At 37.1% G+C, this 17,379-nt stretch overlaps 1 protein-coding gene across 2 annotated transcripts; it reads left to right on the top strand.

Moving 5' to 3' along the window:
- Positions 1–1,964: 1,964 nt before the first annotated feature.
- Positions 1,965–17,109, top strand: tars1 (threonyl-tRNA synthetase 1). Of its 2 annotated transcripts, XR_005698695.1 has the most exons (20): positions 1,965–2,131; positions 2,842–2,919; positions 3,262–3,452; positions 4,839–4,962; positions 5,499–5,623; positions 6,378–6,495; positions 6,597–6,661; positions 7,064–7,142; positions 7,372–7,518; positions 8,023–8,121; positions 9,187–9,353; positions 9,944–10,106; positions 11,436–11,573; positions 13,552–13,629; positions 13,714–13,814; positions 15,058–15,162; positions 15,421–15,493; positions 16,300–16,414; positions 16,544–16,743; positions 16,775–17,109. XR_005698695.1 is itself a non-coding variant. In XM_040050802.1 (19 exons), exons 1-19 carry the CDS (start codon positions 2,072–2,074, stop codon positions 16,690–16,692), a joined length of 2,175 nt encoding a protein of 724 aa, XP_039906736.1. In that variant the 5' UTR covers positions 1,966–2,071; the 3' UTR covers positions 16,693–17,109. The 2 variants fall into 2 exon arrangements, 1 of the variants encoding a protein (XP_039906736.1); XM_040050802.1 differs by having other exon boundaries at positions 1,966–2,131; positions 16,544–17,109.
- Positions 17,110–17,379: the final 270 nt, after the last annotated feature.

Below are 17,379 nucleotides of genomic sequence, written 5' to 3'. Positions count from 1 at the left end.
AATATTTCAAGGATAAATGATCTGATGTCTCAACAGGACCTGGAAAAACTAGTCCATGCATTCATCTTTAGTAGGCTTGATTACTGTAACAGCATCTTTACAGGTCTACCTAAAAAATCAGTCAGACAACTACAGCTCATTCAGAACTCTGCTGCTCGAGTCCTCACTAAGACCAAAAAAGTGGACCACATCAGTCCAGCTCTGAGGTCTTTACACTGGCTGCCTGTCCGTCAGAGGATAGACTTTAAAGTTCTGATGCTGGTCTATAAAGCTCTGAATGGTTTAGGACCAAAATACATCAGTGACCTCCTGACCCAGTATGAACCTTCCAGATCCCTCAGGTCATCTGGATCCGGTTTTTTATCAGTTCCCAGAGTCAGAACCAGACACGGAGAAGCTGCATTCAGCTTTTATGCTCCATATATCTGGAACAAACTCCAAGAAAGCCTCAGGTCAGCTGAAACACTCAGTTTATTTAAATCCAAGTTGAAGACTCACCTATTCTCAGCTGCATTTGAATAAAGCACCAAATCCACACTTTTAAGCTTAAATTTCAAAACTTACATTTAACTACTGATTTTATCTACTGTTCTGATTTTATCTGTTTTGATTTTATATACTGTTTTGTTTGTTTGTTTGTTTGTTAATTAGTTAGTTAGTTTGTTTTAATCCATTTTAAATCATGCTTTTTATTTGTTTTTGTTTCTAATGTCTCTGTAAAGCACTTTGAATCACCTTGTTGATGAATTGTGCTATACAAATAAACTTGCCTTGCCTTGCCTAAATGCTTTGAACTGGGTGTTTTCTGCAAAGAAGAATCCACCCTGCTTTATTTTAGGAAAAAAAGAAAAGAGTTCAGGAGAATGACAAATGACATCCCTATCCTATCTTGAAATTTTCTTTTATTGTATTGAATACAAAAGATAAAAGTGCAGAAGAGCAGAACCCATTATGTCTCTGCCTACAATGTTGCATCAGAGTAAGTGAGAAAAGTCATCATTTCTCGGATATTCTGATGCAACAATACACATTTATTCCGGTACTCTAAAATCCTTGAAACACAATTAAAGGAAATGGAAATTGCAGTAAATCCATAAGTGGAATGTGTGCGTGTGGTGCATCACACACTTGAAAACCTAAGATGAATTTCAACTACAGAAATATGAAAGATCATGTGAAAAAGTTTACCAATCACTCCTAGAGTCGCAGTGACAATAGTGTCTCATCACAATGTGTTTTTTTTTATGTTCAAAAATTCTATTCTTTGGAAAGTACTTCAGATTTATGTATACAATTAGCTTAATGTAAATGCCTTGAGCCAGACATTTTGTTTAAGTACTTTACTTTAGAAAAACAGTTTGGGGAAGTGCAAATGATGTCATCTTATAAAAAACCATCGACTTTATGTTGTTGAATAAATAAGACATACAAGAGCAAAAGAGCAGTCTCAATCATACCCATTATATCTACAAATCTATCTATGTGTTTTTATATTACCTGTTTAGATCTACATACAGACCTAGTGCGCAATGTTGCGTCAGAATCTCCTGATGCAATAGACTATTCTGGTAGTGTGAAGGTTACAGTAAGTCGATAATAAAATGCGAAAAAGGACAGATCATAGTGGCCTCATCACAACGTGTCTTCGTGCGTGTGTGTGTGTGTGTGTGTGTTTGCGATGCTTCTACATCCCGTGCTTCATACAAGGTGCACTGACCAAGTGTTCAGGAGAAGAACAACTGAAATCGAAAATCATTAAATATAAATAAATAAATAAATAAATAAAAATCTAGCTTGATATCGTGATTTGGGATTGCATTTCCTTATTGAAATACATAAAATGAGGTTTGGCATTAGACTTTTTAATTAATGGACACAAACTTTGAAAGAAATATGACGTGTTACATCACCCTCCTCTGACAGGAAGCACCGCCCAAGAGCACCGCCTGCAAGCTTGCATCAGAATATCCGGGCAACGTCATCAATCCTTCCCCGGCACCTTGCACTACTTGCAGTAGATATACCTCAGACTTTATCTCTCGGTTTAAAGTAGGATAGCTTTAAACTCCTTATGGCTGAGAAGACTGTCGTGGATAAAATGAGTGAATTACAAGTGGACGAAGGCAAAAAGGTGAGACTTCAGTCTGTGTTTTAAGTCATGTAAAGCGGTTTGCAGTTAGCCTAGCCTATCGTTAGGACCATGCTGTCATTTAGCCACTCAGTAAGAACTTTTCGGCTAGCTGGCTTTCATGGGGATTTTTGTGTTGGCTTTACTGAAAATTGTTCATCTTAAGGGAACTAGCGAAATTGTTCATTATTTCATGTTTGTGTTATGAACTTTACCACGGCAACAACAATTATGTCTATTTGGCTAAGTTGGTTTGGCTAATGTAGCAAATCAGTACACGTACACTAAGGCTCAAGCCGGACTATATTCAGAATTGCGACAGTTTAATATTTCTTTCTATGTTGGTAGGCTCACACACGTCAGACCAGCTTATGGTATTGAATGACTAGCTTGGGTTCTCCTTCTAAATCGGCACACCCAAGTGCTTTAAGTAGTTGTAACACAGCATTTTGTGCAAGGTTTTATGTTTTGATCTTACTGAATATGCTAAAGTAGCAACAAGAAAGATGTATTTAAAATAACCGATATGTATACATTTTTAATTTGCCCAATATTATCTGCATTCCTTACTATTATTAAATGAGCAGTTGGTAGGAGTGTACCTTTTACATTTGCATGGAAACTTTGTCCATGAGACCCTTCAACAAACATGTTTTTCACCTAGTTTCTTTTTTATAAAAGTTAAATAATTACATGGTGTGATATGTGTACAGGAAGGAACTGGAAGTGGTAAAGATGGAGGAAAGAAGAAGGGTAAAAATGCTGCTGAAGACTCTGGAGGCAGGGCTGAGGTGAGTTATTATATTGTCAGGAAATATATTGTCATGTTGTTCTGCTATTATTAGATCTTGTTTTTCAAGAACATGAATCATGTACTTGTGTAGATCTGTGTCATCTCAAAGCAACCACCCATTGGCTTCAAGATAGTGTTTTTGTTTTTGCTGTTGCTGTTTTTGTTTGTTGTTGTTGGGTTTTTTTGTAATGACATTATTCAAAACACAGATTCCCTAAAAGAAATTAGACCCAATGATTGTTACATAAAAAATAAATACAATTAAAACTGCAATGAGTAGACAGAAGAAATGACAATGAAAGGCTTGCTTATCTACTCTCTTTTATTTTACTTTTTTCAGCTGTCACCACAGCCTCAATACATTGAGGAACGTCTTACTTTGTACACAAAGCTGAAAGCAGAGCATGATGCTCTGATGGCAGAAAGAGCTGCAAAGGATAGCAAACCTATCAAGGTTACTCTGCCTGATGGAAAGGTTGTTGAGGCGGAGTCCTGGAAGACCACACCGTACAAAGTGGCCTGTGGCATCAGGTCAGTGCTACAGAATGTATTTTTTTCAAAAATGACCCGCTTTTTGTAGTTCCTGTAATCATTTTTAGTTTCTAATGGCTTCACAACTCTAAAGGCAAAATTGGAAGCAGCTGGAAATCACACTTGTCAACTTTTGACTGTCTGCTGAAGACAAGAAAATAATGGGGTAAAAAAGCAAAACTTGGTTTGGTTTTGCTTGGAATGTTATCCCTTAGTACCATCCAATGTAAAGTGATTGTAAAAAGGGGTACACATGAACATAAATTTTGGCAGCTACATGACAATCATGGGGGGGGGGCTATCCATGTGTTTGGGTTTTTTTTGTTTTTTGTTTTTTTTTTCCCCATTTCATAATCTTTTTATAGATGACAAATGTCTCAGCCCCAAGACTTAAAGAAAACGAATACTTAAATTACTTTTTAAATTGCACTGGACTGTTAATGGCATTATTAGCACGCAGTGTATATCCCTGTCAGTAAAAACACACATTGTAAGGCCGATATAAATACATTTGGAATGATCAATTCTCAATGTAAAACAAAATATTTAGGTTCTGTGTAGGGTGGGTAAATATCAGGATTTACTGGCAGTACACTTCTCATTACTAGTCATAGTGAAACCACTCAATGAAATCCACATATAATGAAACTTAAGTGTTTTAGTCCTACTTTTCATAATACTACAAACGTGTACATATTAACTAGATCATTAACTACACTCTACAAAAAATATTGAGGCATGCTTCTTAATTGTTGCATTCATGTGTTTTCACTCTGCCTTTACAAAGATTTGTGGGAGGAAACAAATGTTAGAGTTAGCTCATTAAATTTGAGTGTGATACTGTTGCAATAGGAAATTTCTTCCCTCTGAGATATTCGACTATCAACTGTGTCATTAAGTGGCAGAGCACGTAAAGTTACAGACTGGGGTCACAGAGTGCTGAGGTGCATAAAGGTTAACAACACACTGTTGATTCAGTAACTGCAGAGCCCAAAGCTTCCTCTGGAATTAACATCATCACCAGGAGCTTCCTAGCTTGGGTTTTCATGGCAGCTTCTGTAGTTTTGTGTAGGTGGCCCAGTACTTTTTGTGCTATGTCATTTAATATAAAAGTTTGCATTTCATCATATTTGTCCAGGCATTTACCCATATAATGATAAAATATGTGATGTCTTTGTTCTCTTGTTGGCCATTTCTCAATAAGGTAGAACAGAAATTCTGCTAATCACAAGGATATGGCAGAGCTATTCCCAAACTCCCTCTCCACATGTCTGAGTGTGAGAAAATAAAAGGCAAATTGTGTTGTGCTACATACATAAGCACTTGCCATTTTATTTCTGTGTCTGTACATTATTGTGATGTAGACTATTTGTGTCTTGTGTTCAGTCAAGGCCTTGCTGACAACACGGTGATTGCCAAAGTAAACGATAGTGTATGGGACCTGGACAGACCTTTAGAAGAAGACTGCAGCCTTCAGTTGCTCAAGTTTGATGACGAGGAAGCTCAAGCTGTAAGTCAGATTTTTTTTTTTTCTCTCCCTGCTTGTACTACATTGTTTAGAAGCATAGTTTTAGAAATTGATTCTCAACATCTTCTGGATACACAGCGTCATGCTCGCTAAACATCAAAGCTTCAGTTACCTTTTGCTTTGTAAAAGCCATATTTATATACTTGCAAAATCTTCTTTTTTTCTTTTTACACAGGTGTTTTGTTTTCAAAGCATGCAGTTAAAGCCTCAGTTCTCAGTGTATTAATTTATAATGTGCATTTTCTTTTGGGTCTCCTTTGTGCACTTCCTCAGAATTCAATGACTGGTGTTCCTGGTGTGAATTTGATAAGCAGTGTCACTAGTTCCTTGTTTTTAAACTGGTTTTATAATACTGGCTTCATTCTTTTGTATTGTCAGCTTTTTCTCTGCTCTTTGTCATTAACAAGGAATCTGTTCAGTGTCACAACCTTGATATTTCCCCTTAAAAGTCTTAGTAACACAAAGGGTTTGAATACTCCTGTTTTCTAAATTTGCCAAAACTTCTGTATTTTCATTAGGTTTACTGGCACTCCAGTGCTCATATCATGGGTGAAGCAATGGAAAGGGTGTATGGGGGCTGCCTCTGCTACGGTCCCCCTATCGAGAATGGCTTCTACTATGACATGTTCCTAGAAAACAATGAGTGAGTTTCGTATGCTCTAAGTTCAGAGTTTCTGTCTAATTAGTGGTGTTAGTCTGCATCCAGTGATATTTTTGGTCTGTACCTCAGGGCTTAGCAGCTGTCAATCTGGTTTACTGTCTTCAGACCAGAAGCAAACACAAAACAGACAGATTGTAACTACACTAATGCTGTCTAGCTGGGGCTATGTGTGGGGACTGAAAAACATCTTTCTACATATTTCTGTTGGAATAACAAGTCTATTCAAATTAAACAACGAGAAACAACTTAAGGGAAGCTTTGAAAGGGGGATTGAGACACCTTCAGAAATTTCAACAAGTTTTCCTCATAAGCAACTTCTTAACTTGACCTTTTTGGATCCACGTCTCTCTGCTTTAGGCTGCAGGAAAGCTTGAGCAGTGCTGTCTAATTAATTCTACAACCTCCTTAATGAAGCCATTTTATGCTAATGGCATTCTTGGAGACTGTTTTCTTTTTTACAAGGATATTTTGACATTGCGTAAGCCCTAAAGCCGAGGACTTTAAAGTAGTTGCCCATCCTTGGATGAGGTTATCTGTATTACGAAGACTTAAGAATTATTCTGTTGGACAAAAGTCTGTTCTCATGGTTAAATATCTGGTCACATCCATGCTGCCCTTTGGAAAGCACGGCAGACTAAATTTAGCAGTGGAGGCAGTTTGCATATTAATGTGGGGTTTTAAGTGAGAAAGTGTTCGGTGTGCAGTTCTTGGTGTGATTTCTTGATGTTTTGGACAGGGGTGTATCGAGCAATGACTTCCCCTGTCTGGAGAGTTTGTGCAAGAAAATCATCAAGGAGAAGCAGCCGTTTGAGAGGCTCGAGATAAAGAAGGAAACTCTCTTGGAAATGTTCAAGGTATCTTTAAACAACAGCACACGAATATGGAACAAAAATTCAATTGATTTGATGATTTTTTTTTTTTTTTCTTTTTCACATAATCTTTTGTTTTTTTCTAGTACAACACGTTTAAGTGCCGCATTCTGAATGAGAAAGTCACCACTCCCACTACCACAGTCTACAGGTGGGTCAGTGAATGTAATAGTATCCTGGTGATATATTCTTTTTTTGTTTGTTTGTTTGTTTGTTAATTTCAAGTAAATCAAATAAAAAAAAAACCAGATGCACTTTATTACAGGTGCCTCAGACTTTAATTATCATCCAAAACAATTTTTTAAAAATACCGTAATGTGACTATGATATGTGTGTATATATATTATTTATTTAAATTTCAAAGAGATATTGATTTGCAACTGCACTACTTAATTGGTTAAAGATGCTGTGTTTAGTTTTTTCTGTCACAGACTGGGTCGACATTTCGGCGCTACATTCAAAACACAACTGGTTCTCCTAGTCAGTATTTATTTTAAATATAGAACAAAACAGGTGACTAAGTGAACTAAAGTTACAATGTTTTCCATTTCAGATGTGGTCCCTTAATTGATTTATGCCGGGGACCTCATGTGAGACACACTGGAAAAATCAAGGCACTCAAGATACACAAGGTTAGACTTTTTGCTATCAGCTGTGGAAATTTATTGAACAAACTTGCAGTTAACAATATATGTGGATATAAGAGAGATTTAAAATACTGGAGTCTGTGTCCTGAATGTCTGGCTGTAAGCACATTTGTCCCTATTTTTAGAGCAGAGTTACCCTTTGTTTTATCCCCAAGGGATTTGATGGACCCAAAAGAATGATGAAAAAGCTTACGTACTCCCTTTTGTGTGCTAGAATTCATCCACGTACTGGGAGGGAAAGGCGGACATGGAAACCCTCCAGAGGATCTATGGAATCTCCTTTCCTGACCCCAAAATGCTTAAAGACTGGGAAAAGTTTCAGGAGGAGGCCAAGAACAGAGATCACCGCAAACTAGGCCGGGTAAGAATTGAAATGTAAATGAGCTGTGAGTTAGGAAAATGGTCTCTTACAGGTTTCACTGTTCGCAGTCTCTTGGTATTGCAAGAAGAAAATTTGAAATGTACAGAGTAAAGTACTCAAACTAGTTTTTGAACAGTGTGAAAACATGTATGATCTTTAAATCGGTTAATAGCATGTGTAAATAGGTTTTATTTAGTGAATTGTTTGGTAAGCTCATAAACTGATTGTCACATACTGACATTAATATAGCATGATGGAAAAATATCCATGAAGCAGATTTTAGTTTGGTTGAAAGAAAACCCATAGTAGTCAGCTCAGAGTGTAGGGTGTTGCAGCCATATTTTCAGTGTGATGAAGGCGTGGAAAAGGGCACATACCTAGACAAACCCTATTTAAAGCTTAAATATGTCACGAGGTGTCTTCAAATTGAAACCAGTTTGACTTGTTTGATGGCTCTTTTTAATTTTCTGTCTCTAACAAACCCTATTTTATTTTTACATTCAGGAGCAGGACCTGTTCTTCTTCCATGACCTGAGTCCAGGGAGCTGCTTTTTCCTGCCTAAGGGAGCCTTCATCTACAACACCCTGATTGAGTTCATCAGAGTAAGGCTGAGTTGTCAGACCCACTGATAATTACTGTGATCTAACACTGAGCTTGGAGATGTAGAAAAAAAAAAAGAGAGGTTATTAGGGAGAAAGTTTACATTTGCAGGAGGAAGAAGAAGAAGTTCTGCGATGATGAAAATGGCTTTATAATGCACACGAGAGAAAAAAAAAGCTCCAATTTAAGCCATGTGTCATATACTTTAATACAGAGAACTAAAAAGGGATTGGTAATGTTTTGATAATACAGCATTAAATCAGTGTCTTAAGCACTGCTGTAAATGGAAGCTTGACACATCCAATTTATGCTTATTTAATAAAATATTGTTTTGGCCAGGTAATAGAAAAGCATTGCTCAATGTGATGTTTACCTTCTGACACACAAATTCACTTGTGAATCTCAGAAAAGCTTATTATTATCCAACACTTATTTAAAATATATTGAAACACTGACAGCATTAAAGGAAAGCTTTATTTACACCTGTTCTATTATACAGACACATAAAAGTCAATCTTTTTCAAAGCATTTATTTTCCTGGGTTTCCAGTCAGTGCAGTCATAATAGAAAACACATTCAAGGCAATTTCACTTAAATAGATTTCTGACTGCGCAGATTTGGAGTAATGAGATTTGTTTTGTTCAAAAAACAAAAAATGGTTCTGCGTTCTGCTTTTACAAACAACAAAACATAGCAGCAGATATCAGGATTTAAAAGAAATGACAGATTATTTTATAATATCATCTGTCTTTCTGATTTGAACAAACCAATCAGCTCATGGTGAATTAAAGCAATACAAAAGTGAATACCCTTATATTTCAGTTTTTTCCCCAAACTCTTCATAATATATGAACAAACAGGAGAATGCAAATATGCAGCAGTATAAACATGTTTGCTTGCAGAGTTGTTTACCATTTTATTTATGCATACGTCCCTTATTAGAGAGTCTCCAGGTGCTGACAGAAACCACTTCAGCCAGTTGTTTGTAGAGGTGATGGATACACAGAATTGTGAAGCTGAGCTTTTTGGAAGACTTTGTGAGAAAACATTGTCACGTTCATTGCCAGAGTGAGTACAGGAAGAGGGGCTTCCAGGAGGTTGTGACTCCCAATATCTACAACAGCAAACTCTGGCAGACATCTGGGCATTGGCAGCACTACAGCGAGAACATGTTCTCCTTCGAGGTGGAAAAGGAGATCTTCGCTCTCAAGCCCATGAACTGCCCTGGACACTGGTGAGACTTCTGTTTCCTCACAATCAGAGTTGTTGTCAGGTATAGTTTCAGTTTTAAAGGGCAACTACAAAAGAATGAGGGAAAGAAAAACACTTCTTTTAATGCACAGTGTAGCAAGTGTTGCCTGTAGTGTGAAATATTTATTTTTTTAATACTTGTAATCAGAAGTAACTGCTTGTTGAAGGAAGAGCTGTGTATTACATACATGTCCATTACCATTAAATAAACTCGGACTGCTGTGACAAAAGAAAATGCTTGTCTGCCAGTTCAGCTCAATGTTTGCTGTGTTTTCAGTTGTTGGCCGAGGACACTTGCTGCTGCATTGCAGTGCAAAGAAGCAGACTGCAGTTATTTGTATTCACATCTTTTATCTCTTTCCACTCGTTCAGTCTTTTGGTTGTCCACAAAGATGACCTCTCTGAAAATCACACTGTAATCAAAATTGATCTTCAAAGTGTTGAATATCAGTTAAATCAAATATTACACTCAGGTTTTCACAGCAGAGCATTTTTTAGGTATTGTGATTACTCTAGGTATAAGTTGGCAGTTGCATCTTTGTGTATTTTATACATATGTTTGTTTGGCACCAGTTTGATGTTTGATCACCGGCCTCGCTCCTGGAGAGAGCTGCCTTTTCGCATGGCCGACTTTGGTGTCCTGCACAGGAACGAGCTGTCAGGAGCTCTGACTGGCCTCACCCGTGTCCGCCGCTTCCAGCAGGACGATGCTCACATCTTCTGCTCCATGGACCAGGTGAGATGTGCATTGAAATGTGTACAACACACATTTTGGCTTTATATGAGCCCGATGAGACCAGTAAGAATTGTTTTACACTTAAAAATCTGTTTACAGTCTTGGCGTTTCCCACTAGGTATGTGGGGCCAAAAAATTATTTAAAGGATACGTAGGATGCTAATTTCCGATTAGTAGAGCAGCTTTGCATCCTACTTCAATATAATGGATATTTACGCATGGATGATCGGTTCACTTTAAAGGCAATTGTTACTGGTTGAGTGCGAAGCCTTCAGTTGAGACTGAAGAAAAGTAAAATAAATCTGTGAGTGTCGCATACACCCCTCCTGAACTGTCAGCAGTTGGGTTTCTTTTAACAAAAAAAGAAAATGAAGGTAAAAAAGACAATACCCCTGACTCTGCTATATCAACTTTTGTTTCCTCCTTTAAAGCATGACCATGTTCAGTGTTATTTGACTGAAATACTAAATTCATTACTCTTTAGAAAAGGATACCATTCATACCAGTGTAATATTTTAAGTCACATTTATTACTGAAATACTTTCTAAAAAACGTTTTAATTTTTAATACATTTCCAAAGAACGGCACAGTTGTAACTGGTGCAAACAAACAATATTTGGAAAGACCAAAAAAGTTTCTTAATTTTTCGGTTCATAAGTCTTATTACAGCAGCCGTGATCACACTGATTAATTTTCTCCGTGAAGGCACTGGATTGGATGTTTAATTATTTTGATTGCACTTGTGCACAAATTATTTCATTTTTAATTTTTCTCTTTCATTGCAGCAGCTGGAAAGCACTGCTTGTAGTCGGTTTTGTTTGTTTGTTTGTTTTTTGTTGCTGTTTGTGGTGGTGTGGTTTTGTTTTTGTTGTTGTTTTGGGTTGTTTTTTTTCCCCCCCCGGTATTTAGAATCATGCAAAACAGACTGCAGGAGATATGCTCTTATGTTGCATTAAATTGATAATCAGTGACTTCAGCACATGGTTTACATAGAAAAGAAAGCAATCATTTTCCCTTCAGTTATTCTTATCGTGTATTTTCCTTCACCTTCAAAGCACTCACTCGTTATTTATTTATTTATTTTTTTTTCAATTATGATGAAATCTTTGTGGTTGTTAGTTTTTGGGTTTTTTTTTTTTATTTTTTATTTTTTTAAATAAACCAAAAGTTGAGCATCTTATCAAACAAAATAATTAGGTTTCCTTCTCTAGCCATCCTAACACAAACAAACATGAAATCAGCAGCAGAAATTACATTTGTAGCCATGTCCAGATGGATGATGCAAACACTATTGCTTTTTTGTTTTCTTTCTTTTATCACTGACCTCAGATTGAGTCGGAGATCAAGGGATGCCTGGACTTCCTGCGGACTGTTTATGATGTCTTTGGCTTCACTTTTAAACTCAACCTTTCCACGAGACCAGAGAAGTTCCTGGGAGACCCAGAGGTCTGGGACCAAGCAGAGAAGGTATTCAAAAGGCCTCTAGCTTCACTACATGTAGAAAATAAGAAAACTCTCAGTCAGTGTCTCACTGGAACATTAAGATTCTGATGTGAGATATTGTTAAGATGTAAATTCTAGCGCCACTCCACTGACAGCGAATGGAGAAGTGAGACTTGCAGACCCTAAGTACATTTATATTTTAATGAGCTTTTTTTTGTGGACTTGCAATCATGTCTGAAGAAGAGTTTTTTACGCTTTGAAACCGTCCACGTATTGTTGCTTTAACTGTCTGCTTTTGCTGCCAAATCAAGTTCACAAGTTCTGTATTTTACATCTGTAGTTCGGCTCTAATGTGCTCAGCTTGTCTTTTAAACAAGCATAAACAAATAATAGAAGTGAGTTGGACTGAGTCATAATTAGGCTTTATTGCTCGGTGTTGTGGGTAACAGCGTTGCAGCTTTTCATGAATGACATCAAGCATCTCTGCTGGGACAACTTGAATTGTAGGAGATGAGTCTGTAGAGCCACTGTTAAATGACAGTTACTAAATGCCACATATATACTGCATTGTTGTTCCCGCAGCACTAGTCCATGAAGGACATAAAGTGTTTATTTGTCTGGCAAGCCTTTGCTGGCTGCCTTTGAATGGTTGAAAAAGTTTGACTGATGTAAAGCATGTGTTGAATTAACTTTCACACGGCCTTTACTCTTCTCTTTATCTGATTGCAGAGGTATTTTATTTCAGCAGTCGGATAACTATTTCATCTGCACATTGCCACACTCGATTCATGCCACAAAGATGTTCAATTGTGTTTTCCTCTAAGTGGTTTTTTTTGTTTGTTTGTTTTTTTTTACTCTGTTGGAAACTCTCATCTGGCAGAATAAGCTGATACATTTTGTACCTTGTTGTCACCACTTCATTGATTTTTTATTTTTTATTTATTTTTTTTATCATGATTGTTTTGTTTTTTGTGGTGGCGGGTTTGTCATTATAATCTAGTGCAGTCTTCTTGGTGGAGGTTCAAGATACATCCTGTTTTTTATAACGGAAAATGTTCAAATGTTTTAAACCCATGAGCCACTAGAAAAAATGGTTTACATTTTTATTCTCAGGCACTGATAAATTACCATGAACTGTAGCTACACTCATCCTTGAATAGATAGAACATAATAGCAGGGTAGAAGAAGAGAAAAGCATACTTACTCTTTATTACTGGCTCTGTCTGCCCTTCTGTTTTTCAATTTATGGATATTGTATAAACCTGAAAGAGTTCCTTTTCCTTTCTGCTCCCTTTTTACAGTCACTGGTGTCATCATTCAGTTCTCAGTCCTTCCGTTTTTAATTTAATTTTCAAGCATATCTTTTGTCTGCTGGGAGGAAAGCATTACTGATGGAAGTTATTTTTAGGCTATTTCATTATCAATAAATTGATTGGTTACAGTTACTATTAAAGTTTTAAAGACTATGTAGTTTGCTGATAAGTAGCACACTACAAATATAATTCAAATGCTACAGTATAAAAATTAAATGTACTGTATCTTACTGACTGCACATGTTAATTATGGGCTGCCGCTATCTTTTTCTAATTAACAGTTAGTCACAGTTCTTAGAATAGAAATAAAAGCCATAAAAAATATCAGCTTGCAAGTTGAACAGCTGTCTTACTTAACCTGTCATCTGAAGAAAGCACTCTTTAAATGCAGCACTGACTTTTAATGATTAATGTGTCCCACACAAAGGTGGAAAATTATACACACAAAAGTGACTGGGGAACTTGGCATCGTGCTTGGAAGAGAACTGCTGCATATTTCCCTCAGCTCGTTACTTCCCACAAGCAACCATAAAATATTATTGAGACGTTAGCATTTCTCAGTTCAGTGATTAGTTCCAGATGAAGAAAAGGTCAGGTCTAAAGGAGGAGCCTTGCTTAACACCTCTGTTTACCTGCACGTTTGTCAGAAACTGACATGGTAATAAAGCAGTTATTGTTTGTATTTACAGCAACTGGAGAATAGCTTGAATGAATTCGGAGAGAAATGGGTTCTAAACCCAGGTGACGGAGCTTTCTACGGACCCAAGGTGAGCTGTGCGCTGCACTAATGATGTAGCTAAACTGTGGAACTGCAGAAGGGTCGCTTTTGATCACAAGTGTTTTGTCTGCAGATCGACATTCAGATCAAGGATGCCATTGGTCGATACCATCAGTGCGCTACTATTCAGCTCGATTTCCAGCTCCCGATCCGCTTCAACCTCACGTTTGTCAGGTAACGACAAGTTTTATATGTTGGGTAATTAAATTTATGGCTTATGGGATAAGCTAAAGTGTCAGTGAGAAAGCAGGAAATCCAGTAACCAAATAGCGATGAGTAATATTCTTAATATGTAAATAAACCCCCTGACTTGGAGACAGTTAACTTGTCTGCCAAAAAAACATTACAAAATTATGTCTTCATTACAGTTTTATGACAATACCCAGTAATAAAGCTTATAAGTGCAAGACCAACAAAAAAGGAGCACCACCATAGCAATTATCTGTTTCTCTTTATAGTGCTTAAAATGTATAAAGTCTAGAAGCAGAGCCCCCCCCCAGTCTTTTTGTAACAATAATAAATGATATTTCTAGCAATAACAAAATAGTAGTACTTTCACTTTGCCTCAGTCTGAGAACACCTCAAACAGCTTCTGTCATTGTCTGTATAGCACGAAGGAACAGACAAGAATTACAGCTGTCACAGGTGATGAGATCAGAAGTGACAGAAAATTCAGAGCTTCATGCGACTGGAAATGTCAGTCTGTGACCTATAAATGTGATTTTCACTTATTACCATAGTTCATGTGTACAATATGATCATACTCACGTATACAGTAATGCGTACTCTTTTCCATTAATGGCATTTTAGGGAAATTTTACCAGTTATGCAAGTCTCACCTATTATTATACATCTCACGATTCAGGTCATATTGTAGTCTTTTCAAACTGTCTTTAATTGGTCATTTTTTCACTGTTGTTGCATCACTTCATAAACTGTTTAAATTACATTAGGTGATGTTTGTCAGTAGCTAATTAAATGATCTGTTCCCTTGAAAATTCACCTTGGTAAATAATTAACCTGTAAAGCATAATTGAAAGTATTAGTAGAAGCTGGCAGTTGGAGTTTGAGTTTTACACATCATGTCGTTGCACTGAGTGCCATCTTTCACAAAAGGGCAGTGACTGCATGAAAATTAATTTAGATGTTTTATTTCTGTCTGGGGGGAGGTGAATAAGGTGACATCACAATATAAAATTGAGAATTAGATAAAAGACGCTCTAGTCATTAAATAGCATATGCTGTCCTCACCTGTTTGTTAATTGGCCCTCCATCATTTTCTATTGATTGTTTTTTGTAAGTCCCTCACTTAAAACAAACATAAGTCTGAGTTTTGTCCTGTATAAATGGTTGTGTTTGCTGAGGGGACATTTTCACTCTGTTATTTATTTTTTTTCCTTTCCAACAACCTTTGTAGCCACGATGGTGACGACAAGAAGAGACCTGTGATCATCCACAGAGCAATCCTGGGATCAGTAGAGAGGATGATCGCTATTCTCACTGAAAACTACGGGGGCAAATGGTTTGTAAACAATCAGTTTAAAAAGGTTGATTTGTGAAGTAGCACCATTCTTGATTTTTGACATTTTTGGTTTATTGCTGTTCTTTCAGACTGTTCCCATGATTTCTTGATTAATGGGCTAGAAATGGAAGCATGACAGCTCAGTGGGGGGTGGGCGGGTGACATTTTTTTTTTTACATGGGTTTCTGGCAGACGGGCAGGTTTCTGGCCTGTTTTTTAATAATCAGCTAAATGCAAATATGTCCTCCTCTGTTTCAGGCCTCTGTGGCTCTCTCCTCGTCAAGTGATGGTTGTACCCGTGGGACCAACCTGTGAAGAGTATGCTGAGAAAGTAAGAACTGACCTTGGCTACTTCCGTATTTACATTTAAAGGACATTACAAACAGCACCCTCAGGCTGTTGAGCACTTTAATTTAACTTTATACATATTTTAAAGCCTTTACATTGATATTGTGGCTATTGGTTGGATCACTGTATGTTATCACAGACTGGAGTCATTCAGTACTGCAGTATTTAAGGATCATTAGTTTCGTCTCTATTAAACTACTGCATGCTTTGCCGAAATTCGGCCTGCTTTGTTGCCTCAGCTTTTAAGTGTATAATTTTTTAATATTTCTGAACCAAGTCATGCAGGTTTTCGTGAAGCTGTCACACAATGTTTTATTTAAAATTAAAATTAAAATAAAAGCAATGCTCTGCTATTTAATTAGGATGTTAGTTCATAAATACTAATGGATTTTTCTTCTGAACATTTTTTGTTTTGATTACAATTTAATTATTTGACATTGGCCTAATCATGGAGAGCACAATGTTATCACACCTAATAAAACTGACTGTCAGAGCTATGAAAATAAAACTCAGTTTGTATTAATGTTTGTTTAGCTTTTAACATGTGTTGGGGACATTCTGGTTGGATATCGTTGGGTAAAGGTGGTCTATAGTCCCAATATTGTAATGGGAAAAGAGAACAGCCCCACAGTCCACTGTGATTGTAATGGTTTCTGTAATATGATCTTTATTCTGTTCAGACTAAAATGTGTAACATCTACAGACTTTTTCTTGTAAGCAAATGAATTAATTTCCAAAACGTTCCTGGACTGTTTTAAGTGTTGGTTGTTTCTCTCATTAATGTGACAGATCAAGCAGGAATTCCACAGCAGCGGCCTCATGACTGACGTGGATCTCGACCCCAGCTGCACCCTGAACAAAAAGATCAGAAATGCACAGTTGGCGCAGTATAACTTCATCCTGGGTCAGTGGCAACACACATTTGTTTCAGTCTTGTCTGTTATTCCTGTCCTTATCGCTTTCTCACTGACCATCTAGATATTGATTTTCCTTCTCTCCCTTTTTGTCTTTGCATGTTTCCCTGTTTGGAAAGTGGTGGGAGAGAAGGAGAAGACGAGCAACACAGTGAACGTACGCACCCGAGACAACAAAGTCCACGGCGAGCACAGTGTGGAGGAGTGCATCAAGCGCCTCAAACAGCTCAAGACCTCCAGGTGTCGGAACGCCGAAGAGGAATTCTAAGAAATCAAAAAACAGTTCCTTGAGTAACATGAGGGTAAAAGGTTGAAATATGTTTTTGATAGGGAATAAAAATGCCTTCAATGTTTTGTCTTTGCTCTTAAAATATTTTTCTAGTATCTTCCTTTTGCTATTTTATATCACCGTTTTTGGTTGTCAAATCACATCGTTAGCATAATTTTCCATATTCATTGTTCTTAGACAAAATCCAGCTAGTGGGAATGTAATGTGGGGATGTCTTTGAAAGGTTTTCAGACCACTGCTATGAATAAACCAGAGAACATTTTCCAAATGTAATGAAAAGAAGAGGATGAAATGGCTTGTACCTCAACTGTCAGTGTGTATCACTCGTTATTTCTTCAGGGAATTGTACTTTAGTTACAATTTTGATAATTAAATCATCTATCCTCGACAGCTGTACCCTGTGGGTTTGGGGTTTTTTTTGTATTTTAGAAGCAGATTGTTTGCCCAACAGTCACCCAGAAAATGTACAAATTAGACAAGTTTGAGTTCAGAAAAGTCAAAAAAAAAAAAATCCAGCACAAAGTTACAAGTCAACAAGAATCTAAATTTCAAAGCTGAAATGAGATGGTTGATGATGGTGGGGTGGAAGTGTGGAGATTGTAAAGGGAATATATCCATGTGTAAAAACTGGATCCTTATCACCATCCTCCACTCGTGCATCATACT

The sequence above is a fragment of the Simochromis diagramma genome, unplaced genomic scaffold (assembly GCF_900408965.1).
Source record: "Simochromis diagramma unplaced genomic scaffold, fSimDia1.1 OVJJ01000131.1, whole genome shotgun sequence".
In the NCBI taxonomy this organism is placed as follows: domain Eukaryota; kingdom Metazoa; phylum Chordata; class Actinopteri; order Cichliformes; family Cichlidae; genus Simochromis; species Simochromis diagramma.
Note: the sequence above shows the minus strand (reverse complement) of the source record. Positions and strands in the feature narration are given on the sequence as shown.